General features: G+C 30.7%; 2 protein-coding genes across 2 annotated transcripts; both read right to left on the bottom strand.

Annotated features, from left to right (window-relative positions):
* Positions 1-7,293: 7,293 nt before the first annotated feature.
* LOC111615612 (techylectin-5A-like) lies at positions 7,294-14,541 on the bottom strand. The gene is made up of 3 exons (XM_023357022.1): positions 14,352-14,541; positions 14,095-14,259; positions 7,294-8,168 (listed from the first exon to the last, which is right to left on the bottom strand). The coding sequence occupies exons 2-3, from the start codon at positions 14,201-14,203 to the stop codon at positions 7,918-7,920; spliced, it is 360 nt and encodes a 119-aa protein (XP_023212790.1). The 5' UTR covers positions 14,204-14,259; positions 14,352-14,541; the 3' UTR covers positions 7,294-7,917.
* A 714-nt stretch (positions 14,542-15,255) lies between these two features.
* On the bottom strand, positions 15,256-16,001 carry LOC111615613 (angiopoietin-4-like). Its single transcript, XM_023357023.1, has 2 exons — positions 15,736-16,001; positions 15,256-15,667 (listed from the first exon to the last, which is right to left on the bottom strand). The coding sequence occupies exons 1-2, from the start codon at positions 15,869-15,871 to the stop codon at positions 15,456-15,458; spliced, it is 348 nt and encodes a 115-aa protein (XP_023212791.1). The 5' UTR covers positions 15,872-16,001; the 3' UTR covers positions 15,256-15,455.
* Between the last annotated feature and the right edge of the window lie 2,914 nt (positions 16,002-18,915).

Consider the following 18,915-nt stretch of genomic DNA (forward strand, 5'->3'; position numbering starts at 1 on the left):
TACAATAGCGACGATTATTATTTTAAAAAATTTTTGTTAGGCTTAACATCGATGAAAATTCAACGCAAAATAGGTTAATAGCGATATACTAATATACTAATTACATGGGATATAATAATATACTACACTAATAATGGATTTTTTCATACTTTTCGGTTATCCGACTTTTCAATTATCCGACCAACCCCAGTCCCCAATTGGGTCGGATAATCGAAGCTCTACTGTATGTGTAAGTTTATTATTGTATTATTTTCTTTAATGATTAAGAATGTACTGTTCGTTTTAGGATCAACGGTTTATTTAAATTTGCTGTTATTTAAGCTTTCTCCTATTTTCACATGTTAAAATGTTGCATTTTTGTCTTAACGTAATAAAAATATTTTTATTCAACATTCACCATCAGCACATGCCGAATGTCGACATTTGCCGGTGTAAGTGAGATATAATAATATTTAGCAAATATTTCGTACATGCACGAAACGACTGTGTGAATGCTAACATTCACCGGAAAATGTTGACATTCGCTAGATATCGGTCATTCACAGTAACATACTCATTTATGAATATCGGTTCGTCATAGTTAAGAATAACAGTACTCAACAAATGAAAAAACTTTTATGCAACTGATAGTACAGTAGACGTATGCGGATGTATGAATCAATTTTTTTTTTATTTTGCAAATAGAAAAAGCATAATTTTTCAGAACATATATAATTTGAATTCTAAAATACAATTTTTACTTTTTCCGTTGTTATATATAAAAAAAAGAAAATGTATAGCATTCGGTAAAAAAATAACTTCAAGAATTTTATATTTTTGTCTAGGGATGTATGAATCAATTTTTTTTTTATTTTGCAAATAGAAAAAGCATAATTTTTCAGAACATATATAATTTGAATTTTAAAATACAATTTTTACTTTTTCCGTTGTTATATATATAAAAGAGAAAATGTATAGCGATCGAATAACCCCAAGAATTTAATATTCTTGTTATAGGGGCCTTAAAATAAAAGAATAGTTTTAAGGATAAACCAACATACACACATGTATATTTGTACATATGTAGATATTTAAAACTTATTAATTTTATATGTATACACATTTAATGTATAAATTTCTCTCAGTCTATGTTGTAATACGTTTAATTTTTTTTTAATATTTTAAATATCATTACAATATCGATAGTTTATTTCTGTCTTTTTACATTTTACAGTATTGCATCGCGACTTTTAAATAGTAATATTTTGTTATAATCTTTAGATGATAAATGCGTAAAAATTCGTATTATTAATATTCTACTTTAATTACATTTTAATTGATATTTACATGCAATTAGCCTTATTAGGTGTAGATAGGTATGGCTTTCACGAGACTGTAATTACTTTTTCAATGCTTGTCAGTTGCATTGACAGAATACTGTACATAGGGAATAATACAGCTTAACTCCCTACCCATTTTCGACATGAAATAAAACTCAATCAATTCATAAAAAGTTTTATCACTGTATGAATAACGAAATGCGTCGATTGCATAAAATTTAATCAAATAAAATGGACGTCCATTTAAGTTCAATTACTCCTTTGGCCTCTGTTTGACTTTGTCCGATTTGGCTTAAGCATCTCTATCTCTTTCTTCCAGTGTGAACTTTATTTATGAACAGTCTTAATGAATTAGTCAATGAAAAATACATTCTGTAAATTATCATATTACTATTAAAAATATATAGTGGGAAAAATAGCTGTTTCGTGATAAAGAGATAAACTTTTATTACAATAATATANATACAATAGCGACGATTATTATTTTAAAAAATTTTTGTTAGGCTTAACATCGATGAAAATTCAACGCAAAATAGGTTAATAGCGATATACTAATATACTAATATACTAATTACATGGGATATAATAATATACTACACTAATAATGGATTTTTTCATACTTTTCGGTTATCCGACTTTTCAATTATCCGACCAACCCCAGTCCCCAATTGGGTCGGATAATCGAAGCTCTACTGTATGTGTAAGTTTATTATTGTATTATTTTCTTTAATGATTAAGAATGTACTGTTCGTTTTAGGATCAACGGTTTATTTAAATTTGCTGTTATTTAAGCTTTCTCCTATTTTCACATGTTAAAATGTTGCATTTTTGTCTTAACGTAATAAAAATATTTTTATTCAACATTCACCATCAGCACATGCCGAATGTCGACATTTGCCGGTGTAAGTGAGATATAATAATATTTAGCAAATATTTCGTACATGCACGAAACGACTGTGTGAATGCTAACATTCACCGGAAAATGTTGACATTCGCTAGATATCGGTCATTCACAGTAACATACTCATTTATGAATATCGGTTCGTCATAGTTAAGAATAACAGTACTCAACAAATGAAAAAACTTTTATGCAACTGATAGTACAGTAGACGTATGCGGATGTATGAATCAATTTTTTTTTTATTTTGCAAATAGAAAAAGCATAATTTTTCAGAACATATATAATTTGAATTCTAAAATACAATTTTTACTTTTTCCGTTGTTATATATAAAAAAAAGAAAATGTATAGCATTCGGTAAAAAAATAACTTCAAGAATTTTATATTTTTGTCTAGGGACCTTAAGAAAAAAGTATTTTTTAGGATACATACACGTATGTTTGTACATATGTAGGTATTTAAAACTTATTAATTTTATATCTATACACATTTAATGTATAAATTTCTCTCAGTTTATGTAGTAATATGTTTAATTTTTTTATTTTAAATACCATTAGAATATCAATAGTTTAATTCTGACTTTACATTATACAGTATTACATCGCGATTTTTTAAACAGTAATATTTGTTATAATTTTTAAAGGATTAATGCGTGACAATTCGTATTGTTATTATTGTACTTTAATTACATTTTAATTGGTATTCACATGTAATTAGCCTTTTCTGGTGTAGACAGGTATGGCTCCCACGAGACTGTAATTACTCCTTCAATGCTTGTCAGTTGCATTGACAGATCTACATAGAGAATAATAGGGCTTAACTCTCTACCCATTTCTGACATCGAATAAAAGTCAATTAATTCAAAAAGCTTTATCACTGTATGAGTAATGAAATAAGTCGATTGTATAAAATTTAATCAAATAAAATGGACGTCCATTGAAATTTAATCACTTATTTACCCCCTGACTGATTTTGTCCGATTTGGCATAACCACCTCTAATTCATCTTCCCAGTGTGGACTTTATTTATGAGCAGTGGTAATGAATTAGCCAATTAAAAATACATTCTGTAAATTATCATATTAATATTAAAAATATGTCATGGAAAAAAATAAATATTTCATGATAAGGAGATAAACCTTTATTACAAATAATCACAAATTTATTCAATTTTAACAAAACACGTGTAAAGTGATAATCGATGCTTTTAAAATGTCATCACCGGTGACATTTTAAAAGCGTTGATAGAATAACGAATCTCACGGGAGTCATAACTGTCTTCTCCTGAAAAGGCAGGATACCTACTTAGAATCAACAAAACAACTTAATTCAAATTGGGAATTTCTATTCTTAATCTTCTATTTTAAATTGTTTATTGGCACTAAGTTTAAAAAATTGTGATATAATATAACGTAAGAACGTAAAAATAAAATGTTGATATTCTAATGATATTTGGGAAAACAGAAAATACTAAAAATATTACTAGATAAACTTATTATTTTAATGAGAAATTTGTGCATTAAAAATTTTTTGTATAAATATATGTATAATGAATTACTTTTAAATATCTAAATATATACAACATATGCATGTGTGTATGTACTTACTGTACATACAGACTCTGGTTTAATTCGAAAAATAATTTATTATCACTGTGATAATAATTATTTTTTACGTATCGTAAGTTTATTATAATCGGTAGTTATTTATAGGTCGATTTTTATTCAAAATTTTTATCTTGTAATTAAACGTTAAATAGGTTTTTATAAAGTACTAAAATTGTGAAAGAAAAGGCTCACTCTCGTTTATTCCATTTATGTATTATATCCCAAAACTAGGAAAAACACGAATTTGGAATTATTGCATTATTCGCATTTTGTCCTCTGGTGCCCTCTGGTTATTTNATTAAACGTTAAATAGGTTTTTATAAAGTACTAAAATTGTGAAAGAAAAGGCTCACTCTCGTTTATTCCATTTATGTATTATATCCCAAAACTAGGAAAAACACGAATTTGGAATTATTGCATTATTCGCATTTTGTCCTCTGGTGCCCTCTGGTTATTTATTGACCTCTGGTGCCCTCTGGTAAATTATTGCCCTCTGGTGTTTAAAAACAAAACTATTCTATCTGGGTCGTTTGATTAATTCTTGTGTATTAACAGCAGTAAAGATGAAAAGCGATAGAAAAAGCAACGCTTACTGTTGGTTACAAATTGCAATTTCAAAGCCTTACGAGAGCCTAATATAAGTTTTCGTCTATTCCCACACGAAAAACGGGAAAAACAGATGATTATTCGGAAATTGAACGGTTATATTTATGAGCTCTGAATTCTGAAAGAGTGGATTAGACTGTTAAGAATTCTGAACGAGTGGATTAGACTGTTAAGAAATGGCAGTTTCCCGATTGTCCAGCTTTACACGAACAAGTTATGCTGTCAATTTTAAAACATTTTTTTAAAGTTTAAAATGCCAGTAATTTTGTGTAGGACACAGGGCTGGATTTCAGCATTTCGAAGTCCTAAGCTGAACTCTGTAAGGCCCCTTACCAACCCTTCAAAATTTTAGAAGTCAATCATGAAAAGAATTAAATCAGACTATGACTCTGATTTAATACGGATATTGGAAGAAAAAGACGTAAGGTTTCACTAGTCTTCTGTTTTATAACTAAGTTTAATTAAATTTTTATACCCATTTCATTAAAAATCTTTTTTTTTAAAAAGTTCTTATGTTAATTCTTAGAAAAAAAATTAATGAAATACTACACAAAATAAACAGTGAAGTATATTTTGTTGATTTGTAAAACAATGCTTATTACAAAATCTGACTTCAATTTTCTTTTTTGTACAAATATTTGAGGTCCCTCGAAAGTCGAGGCTTTTTACTTGTAAATCCGGCTGTGATGGGACAATGTCAAAGCTGATGTTTTTTTAACACATAGGGCACAAATATGTATAGAACGATCTCACTCATTTGTTTCGATGCCACATAATGACGTGTCCCGCTAACAATAATTGTTCTCCTTCTATATAATTTATCGATAAACAGCTACAGGCAGCATATATCATTATATCGGACATTACTAGTTATAAGCGACCCAGATAAAGTAGCCATTTTGTAAAAATGCAGCGCCCTCTATAGTTCATGAAAACCGCGAATAGTGGGGAGGAAAGAAGTGTATTTCTTAACAACGAAAGTGTTAACATGAAAGTGTAAAGATGTAGCGACGTGCAAGATTTACAGGTGCAGATGCGTTTTTTTGCGGTTTTGTGAGAAATCGACATATGTTTAGATTCAATTAAAAATTCTTAAATTAGTCTGGAAACAAAAAGACGTAATTTTTGCATTCTGTGTAAATGGTAACATTCTCTATAATGTAATAGTCTTAATTTTCGCTATCGTTACTTTTTGCCTGAGCAACGCCAGGCTTATCTGCTAGTTACAAATATTTCTGTTGTTATTGTTCATCGTTCTTTGATGTTGTAGTTAGTAGAGAGGTTCGATGTAGTGATTCTGCGCATATGATCGTGTGATTTAATCGAGCAGGATTTAACCGATGTGTCCTGTTTGAAATACGATGTTGTACGTGAAGTTTCCTACTATTGATTCGTTTGGTAATTGTTCCGTTCTGTATTTACAATAAGAATTAGAATAGAGAATCTAACATATAAACCTGCACAATGCTAGATTTACTTTTATTGTTCAGAATATTTATTACTGATTTTTCTAACATTTTCTTTGTCGCTCAATTGTATATTAACTATAAGAATAAATCCTACAGCAATAATGCTGCACAATTTATTGTTTGTCGATAACTAAGGTAATATTTCCACCATTTAAATGTTTAAATTAAATATGGATTTAATCTCCTAATACAATCGAAATCAGCTAAAGTCTGTTTACACGAATTACTTAATGAAACACGTGTTTCATAAACATGTCGCAATTTTAAAATAATCTAATGTATTCGCGTATTATCAATAAACCATAACGTTTCTCGAATATAATAAAATCTTATTTCGACCACAAATTGATAATTGTAATAATAAAATTATTATAATAACCCAAACTCATCTGTTATTAATAATATAAAATTAATAAGTTAACTTTTAAAGCACTGGTTAAAGCGCGTAATGATTGTACATTATAAGTCACAATTATAAGCCGATCGCACGAAAACGAATCTTAAATGTGACTGTTTAATTGTATATAACAGTAACAATAATTGGAGTTTTGATTACAATTAGTTTAATAAAACTGAAGACAAAGTCTCTCTAAAAGGAATCCATGTATTTTCTATGAGTTCCAAGACTATACACGTTCTTGGCGATTGACCTTACTTTCTAGGCTACATGACGCCAGAAGTTACGAAAAAGTCCTTTTAAAACAACATAATATATCCAATTAAAATTATAAATAACTAGGTAATGAATGAGCCCGCCGTTGCCCGGGAAAAAAGTAACAGTAGCGAAGATTAAGATTATTACATTATAGCTAATCTTACCCGTTTTCTCAGAATGCAAGAATTAGGTTGCTTTGTCTCCAGACTAATTAAAAAATGTTTAGATGGGTCTAAAAATATCTTCCATTTCTCTCAAAAACGCAAAAACTGGCATCTGCGCCTGTAAATCTTGCACGTCGCTTTCTCTTAACACTTCAATTGTTACTTAACCACTTCCATTGTTAACACTTTCATTGTTAACAACCTGTTTCCACGGGGGAATTTCAAAAAATCCCTTCTTAGTGTACGTTTTCGTAACGCACCCTAACAGTGTACCAAACTTCAACTTTCAAATTCTAACCGTTTGAGCTCTGCGCTTCTTATTATTCGGAGGGGCTATTTCAAATGGCAATTTTGGCAACTAAAAATCATATTGTCGATGATATCAACTTTAATATTCAGAAGAAAATTCCCGGTAATATTCAAAACAAAATTCAGAACTAAAACGAGCTCCTACTCTTTTAAGTTCAGGCATTGTATAATATACGAATCGAATCGACTTTTTATTAACAAATACAATAAGTGCACTTACACAGTTTTCACACTTTATTTTCGATTTATATTCAGTCACTGTATCTCTTTGACTACTCACACTTCACTGTTCGTTTTTATTCACTGACTGCACTACTTTGGAATTTTCACTTCATTTTCGGTTTTTCCCTTCGTTACTGATAAGAAACTGACGTTCGAACCCACGACAGATCTTGTTTTATATACCCCCACCAATAAGTAGTCCCTCCCATACGAAAAAACGCTTCGAATGGTCCACAATGTTCCAGAACATTCCACAACATTCGAGAGTTCTGGAATGTTCCATTATGATCTGAGATATTTCGGGTTGTTCCCGAACGTTCCAGAACATCCCGGAATATTCTGGAATGTTGTGGAATGCTCTCGAATACTCTGGAATGTTCTGGACTGTTCTAGAAATTTATAGAAGGCGAATCTTTCAGCCCTTATATCTTCAACAGCACGCCCTTCAGGTAAAAACGGGAACCTTCTTCATGGATGGGAGATACAGGGCTTGGATATGAACGGTTAAAAAGTACTTCTATTGCTTTCTAGGATGAGAGGAGAAAATAGCAAATGTAATATATATATATATATATATTACTGAATTGTTATTTGAATAGAAGGCTTTATATGTACAACATACATTTCTTATTTTCATATTTAATATTTTTATACAAACATAGTTAATTTTATGCACGACGAATCTTCATTTCAACAACGGGTAGTGAATAATAGAAATCTTTCCAAGTGTACCATATTATGCCTTTTCCTCTCAGTTCGTTCTTGCCATTCAAATATAATCCGTTTAAATTGGAAAAGTGGCATTCGTTATACCACCATGCACCTTCGTACTTTTGGGCGCAATTAGTAGTATTTGATTTATCGTTATCTCTGTCAAATGTAGTGAAAAACATGTTGGTGTGATATAAAAGACTATCTCCTGTAATATAGAAGAAAGAAGCGTTTTAATTATTAGTTTAATTTTCATTGTAATAATATTTTTAAAAATATTATTTTTATAAAATATTTAATGGCGTAATCATAATTAACTTTTATAATTTAAGAAATTTGCCAAACAGTAATTTATAATATACTAATACAGTAACGATTATGACGTTGAAGGATGTTGAAGGATGTAGTGATTTTATGATAACAGAACTTCGTCCCTGACTGATGCGCAGCGAAGGTTTGTGAACTCAAGTTAGATCACGTGTAGTTAGTTAGATAAGTAGCCGATTCTCACCTCTCTTCTAAAACTTTTTTCTTACATAATAAGGTTTATGGAATTGGTAATGAAGCTTTATTTTTACTTACCTTTATTTTAACAGGTACAAAAAATTTTACCTGTACCAAGTAGTCCACGCAGTTTACTTCTTTTCTTTTTTTTGTAACCCACTTTTCTTAGAAATTTGCTTGAGTCTTTCAAATGAAAAAGGTGGGTCCAATGTTATGGCAAGGGTTTTGCCGTATTTCGATTGTCAGATTTGTTTACGATTTTACGATGCAAAATTTTCTCATTTGCTTAACATGAGGTGAACATTGATCTCGATATCTGCCGTTCTATATTAAATTATACATCGTAAGTTCCTATAGCCCTTTTTTCGCTTTGCGTCATTAGACATTCACGACAACTCATCGATGGCGTTTCTATTTAAGTTACATTTTAGTGTGCATGAGAGAAGGATATAACTTTAGTTTATTGGTACGCACCGCAGTCGAATCAAAATCAAATTAATTAATAAAAAACCGCGTTAATTGACATTCACGTAATATAAATGACATTCAAAACTTCGTGTTGAAAATGCTAATGTTAAATTAAATGACTAAATTTATTAATGTAATATTTCAAAAAGTGTGGATAAAGTACTTGTTGGACTAAATGGATAGGGCTAGTGAAGTACAGTACATTGTGAGAAAATAATGACTCCAAAATTAAAAGAAAAATTTATGAATTGGTTAATAGGCTTGCAAAGTTGTACGGTTTTGAGGTGCTGAGCAGTGAAGAAAGTACAGGTACAGAGAATGCATGTTACAGAAATACAGATGCTAAGAGAGGTGAGTGATGTCGTATAAAAACATAAAATGAAGAAGAATTCAATTTCAATTCGATTCAATTCTACTAAGAAATATATAAGTTTATGTTTGATAGGCACTATCAGGCAATGTGTAGAAAAACAAAGAGATTACGAAATACCGATGTTACAATAAAATAAACAAGTCATATAATAAATATTAAATTGAATTAGTTGTCCTAATAAATAAGGCTTACTTACATACATACAGTACAACACCATCATACCTTAATACAATCATAACACAAGTAGTAAACTAAAAGAAAAAGGTCATATGTTTATTAATTATTAATGTATGTATGTTTGTACTCATGACTGTATTAATGTATGCCGGTGTTGTAATGTATTTAAGCTGATGAGGGTTCTTTGTACTCAAAATGCATTTTTACCAAAATTTAATTGGGATATTAAAGGCTTTTTTTTTGTAAAATCTAGTCTATTTATTTCAGTCAGCCCTGATGTGATAAGTCCTCCAATTTAATACAACCCTATTTATTAGGATAACTAATTCAATCTAAATTAAAGTCGTAGGCTGGAAGCGTTACTTATTATTATAATAAATATTAAATACAGTGATACTCCGAACTTACGCGATAGGTGGGATCGAGCGATAACCACGTAAGTCGAATTCGCGTAAGTCGGGTATAATTTCGTAATTTGTGTAAAATCCAAGTCGGATGTATGTAAGCTAATAAATGTTCTCGTTAATCTTATCTAGTCTTTTGATTCGTTCACGGTTACAGGAAATCACCATATAGTCTCTCAAGTCTCTGTAGATATAACAAACAGAGAAATAAATAACACAAAATAATTTGTAACTATGCGTCGATTCCGCGCGACACATCCGAACATGTAAGCTGAACAATAGTGTGGGGGGAGTGAGTAGGGGAAATACGGACAAAATGACATATACGTACAAAATGACATAGGCAACATAATTCGAATTTGGCGGTCTCAAGCTCGCAACTGACCATGACACAACGTTATCCGAGCGGCTCTTACTAACCTGTCAAAATGTGAACGCACTCCTCTCATACGCCCGGGTGTCATGGCCGACAACAAGAAATGATACGTTATGAGTTTTTTTCCTTGCAACAAGTTTTTTGTATAGATGGTAATTTTTTCACTATTTTATCTATTTGTGTAACATTTATTTCAACCCTCAAGAATTTGTTGTTGCACTTAAATAACTTTTTCCATTAAAAATAACATCTTTGTATTTATTTTATAATTTTGTTTTTTTATAACGTTATATGGACAAAACGACATACATAGACAACGGACATAATGACATACCTGTCATTTAGTCCATAAGAGCTTAGTCAAGGAACTTACCTTAATCTCTTAACGTTTTATTAATTATCAAAAATGTCTTCCAAACAAAGTCTTTCATTATTGTTTAAAAGAAATTTTAGTATAAAACTTTATTTCCTTTCTTACATATTATTTACAAACTTATTATCTTTCACATAACAAAAAACTTGCAACGAATCACGTGACTCGACAAACCTCTTTAGTTTTAACTTCTACTCCTAATATGAAGGCAATTAAATCAAAAAAATGTGTCCAAAGCTCCGCCAGAGAAAAGGAAACGAAATATTACTAAAAAGTTACTTGAAGAAGAAAATTTTCCTGATAACTCTCATGATGATGAAGAAGACTGTCCACGCATATATTGCGATGATTTTTTTCCCCGATTTAAGCCTGGAGGAGACTGGTTACAGTGCTTAAATTGTTTCTGTTGGGCTCATGCTTCTTGCGCTGACGTTTCTAAAAGAACCAAGCATTTTATTTGTGAACTTTGTCAGTAATTTTATAGTTTTTACGTGTATGTCATTTTGTCCATAGTATATGTCATTTTGTCCATAGTGGATGATCTCGATTAAACTAACAATATTTTTTTCCTATTATTTTAATATTGTAAATGTTTAGTATATTTCATAGGTAAAAAACCAAAGATGATTGGTGTAGAATATGACAGTGCTGTGATTTACCAATAAAGCGTTATGAACCTAAAATAAAACCGTATGTCATTTTGTCCGTATTTCCCCTAATCAAGAGCTGCGTGGCGCTAAAACAAAAGACGAATCGACGAGATTTGAAAACTGCGTAACTCCGGGTTCGCGTAAGTCGGGATAGCGTAAGTCGAGGTATTGCTGTACAAATTGCAAACAGTTACACCAGGAGAAGCTTGGGCATCACAAAGTCAGATAAAAATTTGAAGGAATGTCGACAAAGGTGGCTTCGGCATTTGCAAAGCCAATCAGAAATAGCTCCAGTAGGAAAAATGCTAGACATTTGAATGGAAGGGCCAAAATGTGAAAGAACTATAAATACTGCACTTGGAATAAGGCCCTTAAACGTAATATGGCGGGATACGATGTCTCTGCTGAAGTTGCTTTGAATAAGACGAAATGGAATAGAAAGACTCAAAGCGCCGAAGCAAAAGAAGCTAATTTTTATTAAATAAATAACTATTAATGTGGTGTAGATAATAATAATGACTTATCACACCAGTGATTATAAACACAAACACTAAGGTATCAATGTAGTACATTTAATAAAACAAAAGGGGTGTACAGTTAAAATCGATTACACAAGTATAAGTAATTAACATAAATAACCAAAATGCATTTCGGACTGTTGAAAGTAGTTTATCTTAAGTTGGTATAAAATATAAAGGTTATTAAAGTGCTCCACAAAGTACAGTATAGAACTACTCAAAAAATTGGTCTTTTACGGTTAGAACATAATAGATAGAAATAGATTTTTTACGTGTAATTCAGCATCTAACTTTTAAAAACTTACTTTTAAAAAACTAATTCGTTGCTGACTGCGAAATAGCGAGGAAGTCAATTTATATACTGCCACATAAGTATAGAATCGCCATTTTTCTAGCAAGTTTCGAGTGTGAAAGTATTTTTTATCATGCCTCGTGGTACCCATTTAACAGACATTAAGACAGGACAAATTGTAGCTTTGAGAAGCACTGGTTTAAGTCACCAGGCAGTAGCAAACAGCATCAAACGTTCGAAAAAGGTCGTTAAGCATTATTTTTTCAAATCCTGCGAATTATGGACCAAAGCTTAGAAGTGGATGTCTTTCAAAGCTTACGCTACTAGACCTCAGATGAATTATTAATGCCGCTTCTAATACCGCATCGTCCATGCGTAAAATTTGCGGCGGTTTTGGTATTCAAGTGAGCCGTTCACAGCCCGGCACACGTATTTCTAAAATCTAAGTGACTGGTAAAACATGTAATTTATATAAAACGGAATTATCAGCAGTGTTATAGGTGGTATCTACTGTATATTGATACCTCAGTGTTTGTGTTTATTCTTATTGATGTGATAAGTCCTTATTATTGTCTATCCCACTTGAGTAGATTCTTATTTAATATAATTATACCATGGTCTAAAAGAAATACATTATAAATTTTATTGAGTGCAACTTCTTCGCATCAACAGTAAGAACGTGTCTTAAAATGATCTAAATTTACTTACGAAAGAGATTTTATAATTAGATCAATATTGTTTGAACTTTAAACAATTAAAAACAACGAATTATATTACACTGATATATGACAATACCCAGAATAATTTTGGTAAAAATTACACAAATATTCTCGAGATTGATCCAAAATTTTTTGTTTTTTTTAGTTCTCCAAATAAGAATTACATTTTAAATTACCACTGTTACCTTTCTAACTAAAATCATGACCCCAAAATCATATTTATTTAACCAACTTAAAATAAACATTTTTATTTTAAGCATTTATAATCAATCAGAAGCTTTAGTAACAAAATGTTCTTCAATTGTACGTTGGAAATAAAACGCATTCTACTTAATGACCTTAATCTATTTCTTATAAAATATATAGATAGCTTTTATTGCACGATAAATCTATTATTAGATTTGTTTATTGATGTTATTATAGTTGTCTTATTGCGTTTCGCTAAAGGGCTGGTCACGTGGCGTATTCTACGCTTTCTTCATGTTAGTAATACCTGAATAAGAGTCAGTTTCCCATAAAATGTCCTCCTGGAAGACAGATTCTTTTTGGCAGATCACCCATGTATTGTGCTGCTGTACACAATCAATCAAATTCCGACTTTTTCTGTCTATGTACTGTAATATGTAGCAGAGGAAAAGTATGGTGATCTGTTAAAAATTACCCCAAGTTTTTACATTTTTGGACTATGTGATAAAGTGACAAATGGAGTCGAGTGTCATATGTCGAGTAGTGTCTGACTTAATTAGGAGTTTTCTCGTTATTAGCATTTACAATTTTTTATAAAACCCAGAGTACACTAAAAATTAAGTTCTTTCGCGAAAATCATATCGTTACTAAATAAACAAGTGTCTGTTGCATATCTTTCTTTGTTCACTTAATCATTTGCATAACTCTGTCACTCGTACCAAATATGTGCCTGAAGCAACTCCATATTTGAAATCATTAAATACACGTCCGCAATTTTATTTTTAGTCAAGGGGACGTGGCATTCGTGTTGTGTAATATAACGAGTTATAATCTAACTCATTGTGTAAGAGTGATAGTACCCATCGTTGCCACAGACCGCTGTAACTAAGGTCATAGCAGCTGTATGTAGTATATTGTAGTTGGTTGGGCTATTTGCATTCTTTCGTGGTATTGCCATTTCATTTTTGAAAAGTGTATGTATTAATTACATAATGATATATCAAATTTAATTTATTATAATTGCAAAGTATACTTTGAATAACTTTTTAAATTATTAATTATGTCAATAAAGTGTTAAGTAAACTTTAACTTACCAGCTACACCACTATAATTCCTTACATGTAACTTGTACAAATTTTGTTCGTTTTCAATTCTGAATTTTCCGTATTCGGCGTATGAAGTATTATCTTTTTTGTCTTTCATATCAATCCTGAGAGAATAGTTTCCTTGATTTGTTAAATAATATAATTTTTCATTGCCTAAAATATGCATTCGTGTATTGAGTAAAATTGTTTCACCAGCTAAAATTTGAATAAATCGTGAATAAACATGTGTAATTAAAATTGATTACCTAACCAAAAATCTTCGTCCAGTTTTCCGAATCCTTCCGCATAACTTTTCCAATTTTTATAGAAATAGGAAACAGGTTGTTCAAAATCTCCTCTTCTTTGGAATACCTTTAAATATAATTAGTTTAAACGTAATAACACCAAATTAGTTAAGTAATTAACAATATTTGTTAACAGATTTTAAACATTTCTATAAAGTATTGCGGTTTTTCTGCTATCTGATTTTTTTAAATGTCGTACTCGAGTCGAATATATTTTACGTAATCGAGTTTTACAGATGTATTTACAATGAAAAAACAGGACAGTCCTTCACCATACACACGGGGTCGTCTCTTGTCTAGGTTCGATTACTTTATTTGCACATAAAAAGACAATTTTTTCGGAAAATTTTGTGCACTACCGTTTGCGCGGATTACCATGCAACATTCTTTTTATATATATAATTAGCCAAACACAAAAAGTGTTTGTTGAAAAAATTTTGTGTAATCAAACGATGGCTTTTGTATAAAAGAAATCCAGCAAAAAAGTCGCTTAACTTTTCGGCAACATTTAAAACTGTGTGTGTATGGCGCCATCTGTTATGATATTTTATTGAAAATTTTTTTATAGTTTTAATTGTTATAAAATGGCAAACAGCTTAATTTTCAGAGTAGGAATGGGTTAATAACGTCAATCCCCCCCTAACACAAATCACGCAAAATTTCATAGTTTCGACAAAATGTACAAAACTCATTAATTAAGCTTCAAACAGGATGAACAAAAACCTCCCCCTACACACTACTCATACAACTTCTGTGTATGGATTATACACAGAAAAAAAATTCTAGAATATCTTTGCATTACTAGACGTTTCAAAATTTCATAGATCCAAAAGTTTCAAATTATAGGGAGAGGTCATATTTTGTTTTACCGAACGTCATACTTTCCTTCTGTTGTATAGAACATAGACGGGAAAGTAAAAATTGTGAAATAAAGCTTCTGATGAACAGTGTCCAAACTATTTCCTTCTAAGAAATAACTTTTTGATTTCCTGTGCATGTTCTCCATGTCGTTAACTCGAATAATCGAATGTATACTTTAATTGGGAAATTAAGCGTTTATCGCTATTAGGCAAAGTGATAATAACACAAGTGTTTATTTGTACTCGCCGTCCATCCGCCGCCATCTGTTTTCATATCGCAATACACTTTGAAACAAAAAGGTGTTGTTTCATTTTTCATAACTCGTATTTCATAAATGCCAGACTTTTCAATCCCCTGATTTTTAATATCGGTACAATCCGTCGGTATTTGTCTTATTTCCGGAGGAAATCCTATGACTGATAAATGTAAGAAATTAATATACAAAATTAATTAACTGAATTAGAAAATAGCTTAGAAAACTTACTCTGATGGATGAGTTTGTCTACTTCTTTGAGTTTTGTGAACACGTCATCACTCACACATGTAGTACTTTCTGTCCAAGATATCCGAAGTTGGGAGGAAAGGAAAACAATTCCCCACAACGAAATTGCGGCAGTCATGTTAGCTTTTATGCCTTAAACAATTACACCTTTTTTGAAATTTCGAGTCAGCTCTAAAACTTTCGAGTAGATTTGTACATCTGTACAAAACTACGAGTGACCGTGTTTAGTAGAGCTAACATAAACAATACGAAGCGATTACGTCTGGTGTAGAAGGCTGTTAGTGCCGTGTGGAAACACTGTAGTAGTGGTAGTGTGTATATAAGTATTTCAACGAGTTTTGATAAGAAATACTTGTTTACTCTTTACGTTTTTATCAGATAAATATGAAATTCTTCTTATTCTAAGTATATTCAGTTCAATAATTTATGTTTACATAGTGAAGCGATTGTTAATGCTTAATAATTGAGTGCTTTGACGTCACAGATAGTAAGAATTCTAACGAATCTGTGATAGTCGCACTCGTATATCAAATGAACTGATCACGCGTATTAATACGTGAACTGTAGTATTAATCCATTCTAAAACATTTACGGTCAAGCAAAACAGATATATGCAAAACGAAACTAAAAATTTGGTGGAACTAAATTAAATGAATTTTAAAGTTCCTGAAAAGGAGCAGAATGAACTGTAGCTCCACAGTCACTGAAATAAACTTTCTTTTTGATAAATCTATATTACTTTTAAATATGCTTATGACCTTAAAAAGTTTTTATATACATAATTTAGAAGCACGGTATCTATAATATGAACGAAAATAAAAATACTTTTTGGCAAAATTAATTATTTTTTACTTTGTTTGAATAATGTTACTTTTCCTTGGAAATTATAAACAGAAAATTACATTTGTTGACAAAGGAAAGTGGGGAAAAGAAGCGCCAATATACAGTATTAGAGCTTTCAGATATTTAAATAATTATTTTAGCTGTAAATGATGAAATGTAATATAAATTTATACAATCCGGAAAATTGAAATAAATGTAAATTTTGTTTTTTTTAAGATAAAGGTAACATAAATAACAAAATTAACAATGGAGCAGTTCAAAGAGTAAAGACGTTTTTATTTTCACGCAGCTATATTGATACAACTATTTCTTAACAGGACGTATTTTCGGCTCAACTTTTGGCAATGAGTAGTACGAACCTTCCCAATGATACCACGTAACTCCATATGTGCCCGAACGTAGGAAATCACTTATAAATTTTAATGACGTTGGAATATAAACAAGAACCAAACCACCATCAAACTTTATACATATCGACACCGTTCATAATTATGAGATCGTTGTCTTTGTCGTAAGTACTGAACCTCATTCCGTGGGGACAATGACTAAGAGGATCACCTGTAAACCTTAATATTCAAAACCTTACATAATGGGTTATTGTGTGGCACCAAATTGTAAGAGTAAATCTATAGATGTTCGATTATTTAGATTTCCTGCAGATAAACAGAAAAGGCAAAAATGCTTGCAGAACTGCAGAAGGGATAAGTAGCATACAACTGAACATTTTAAACTGTGTGAGGTTAGTATACGTCACGTATTTTTGTATAGGTACTGTCTATGAAATGTATACGTGAACTTACATTAAATTATTTGTGGTTAAACTTCATTTTGAAGAATCTCACGGTAGGAAACTTCTAAAATGAAATGCTATCCCTACAACGTTTAGTTTGCCCATGGTAAGATTATAATTAGTTGCTGAACTAGTTCTCGTTTTCATCTGAAATAAAGATTACTGTTTCGTTAAAGTTTTCTCGGTGTTTTGTAAATTGGCTGTTATTGAAAATCTTGTGTGTTCAATGCTATCTGTTTTTGCCAGGAATGTTAAATATGACATAAAAATAATTATTTTAACATGTCGTGACCTATAATATATATATTTTTAATATAGTTCTAGTAGAGTCTTCCGTGAAAGAAGAAACAATTGAAGAAAGGGATGATAATACTTTAGACAAATTAAATAAACAACAATTTCTGTCAGTAAACAGGAGACTACAACTGCAGGTAAATATCTTATTTACATTTAAAACAATTTTAGACTCACTTTTATTTTGTAATGTGAAACATGGAGTGATGTCGTATATCATGAATCTGATGTTTGAGTTTAAAACTGACAATACTTTTCTGTAATGAAAACAAAAAATAAATCATTTCAAATATAGTATATACGGTATATATATATATATATCAAATTTTATACACAAAAGCAACAATCAATGAAAAACAAATTTCATTATATTTGTATCTTGGTGTATACTGAGAAAAAAGTCATGTCTCAGATAAGCTTTGTTAAAAATATCATTTCATTGTTTTGAAAAAAACTGTTGTTTTTCGTGATTGGACATGGCGAAAAGTGAAGACATATCTTACAAAACAGAATTAAACTAATGTATATTTCTTACCATATCCATTTTTAATCTGTTATACATAGAAGGTCTTAATTGGCGCGCACAACTTATTTTACAATAAGTGGAGTAATTTCATTAAAATTTGTTATGAATGATCTTTCATATATTTGACAATATCCAGGAGTCTTAGACATAATCACATACACATCTCAAAATAGAAATAGACAATGTTTTACATTATTGTTTTTTAACCGTTCCTGCGTTACATACTGCATTGCAGTGTTGTATTGATTTGCATATTACAAAGGATGTTATTATTAATATTAACAACAGCATAACTCTTATAGATAATTACAATTGACATTAATGTATATTGCGTATATTATAATATTTTCATTCAATTCTTATTTATTTTTACACTTAAATTTTTGTTGATACAATTTTTGGCTGTTAAGACTGAGATACTTTCTTTAAATTTTCTATTATACAGTCGACCCCCCTATAACGTGGGTTCCTATAACGAAAATTCCTATAACGTAGCGAAAAAATTGTAGCAATATTCGTATAAAGGAACTCCTACAACGTCGTCGTCGACTCGTGTCGCGACAAGATTGATAGAATCTGGACCAATAGTGGATGAGCAGCCGAACTACTTTCCTCTGCCCTGCGCCACGCTACGGAGCGGCTAAATTGAGTTTGCTATCGTCTGTACAGTATTATATATAAATTAGGTACTGTACATATAATTATATAT

This window comes from Centruroides sculpturatus, unplaced genomic scaffold, assembly GCF_000671375.1.
Source record: "Centruroides sculpturatus isolate CEXI.00-Female unplaced genomic scaffold, Cexi_2.0 scaffold19, whole genome shotgun sequence".
Taxonomy (NCBI): Eukaryota; Metazoa; Arthropoda; class Arachnida; order Scorpiones; family Buthidae; genus Centruroides; species Centruroides sculpturatus.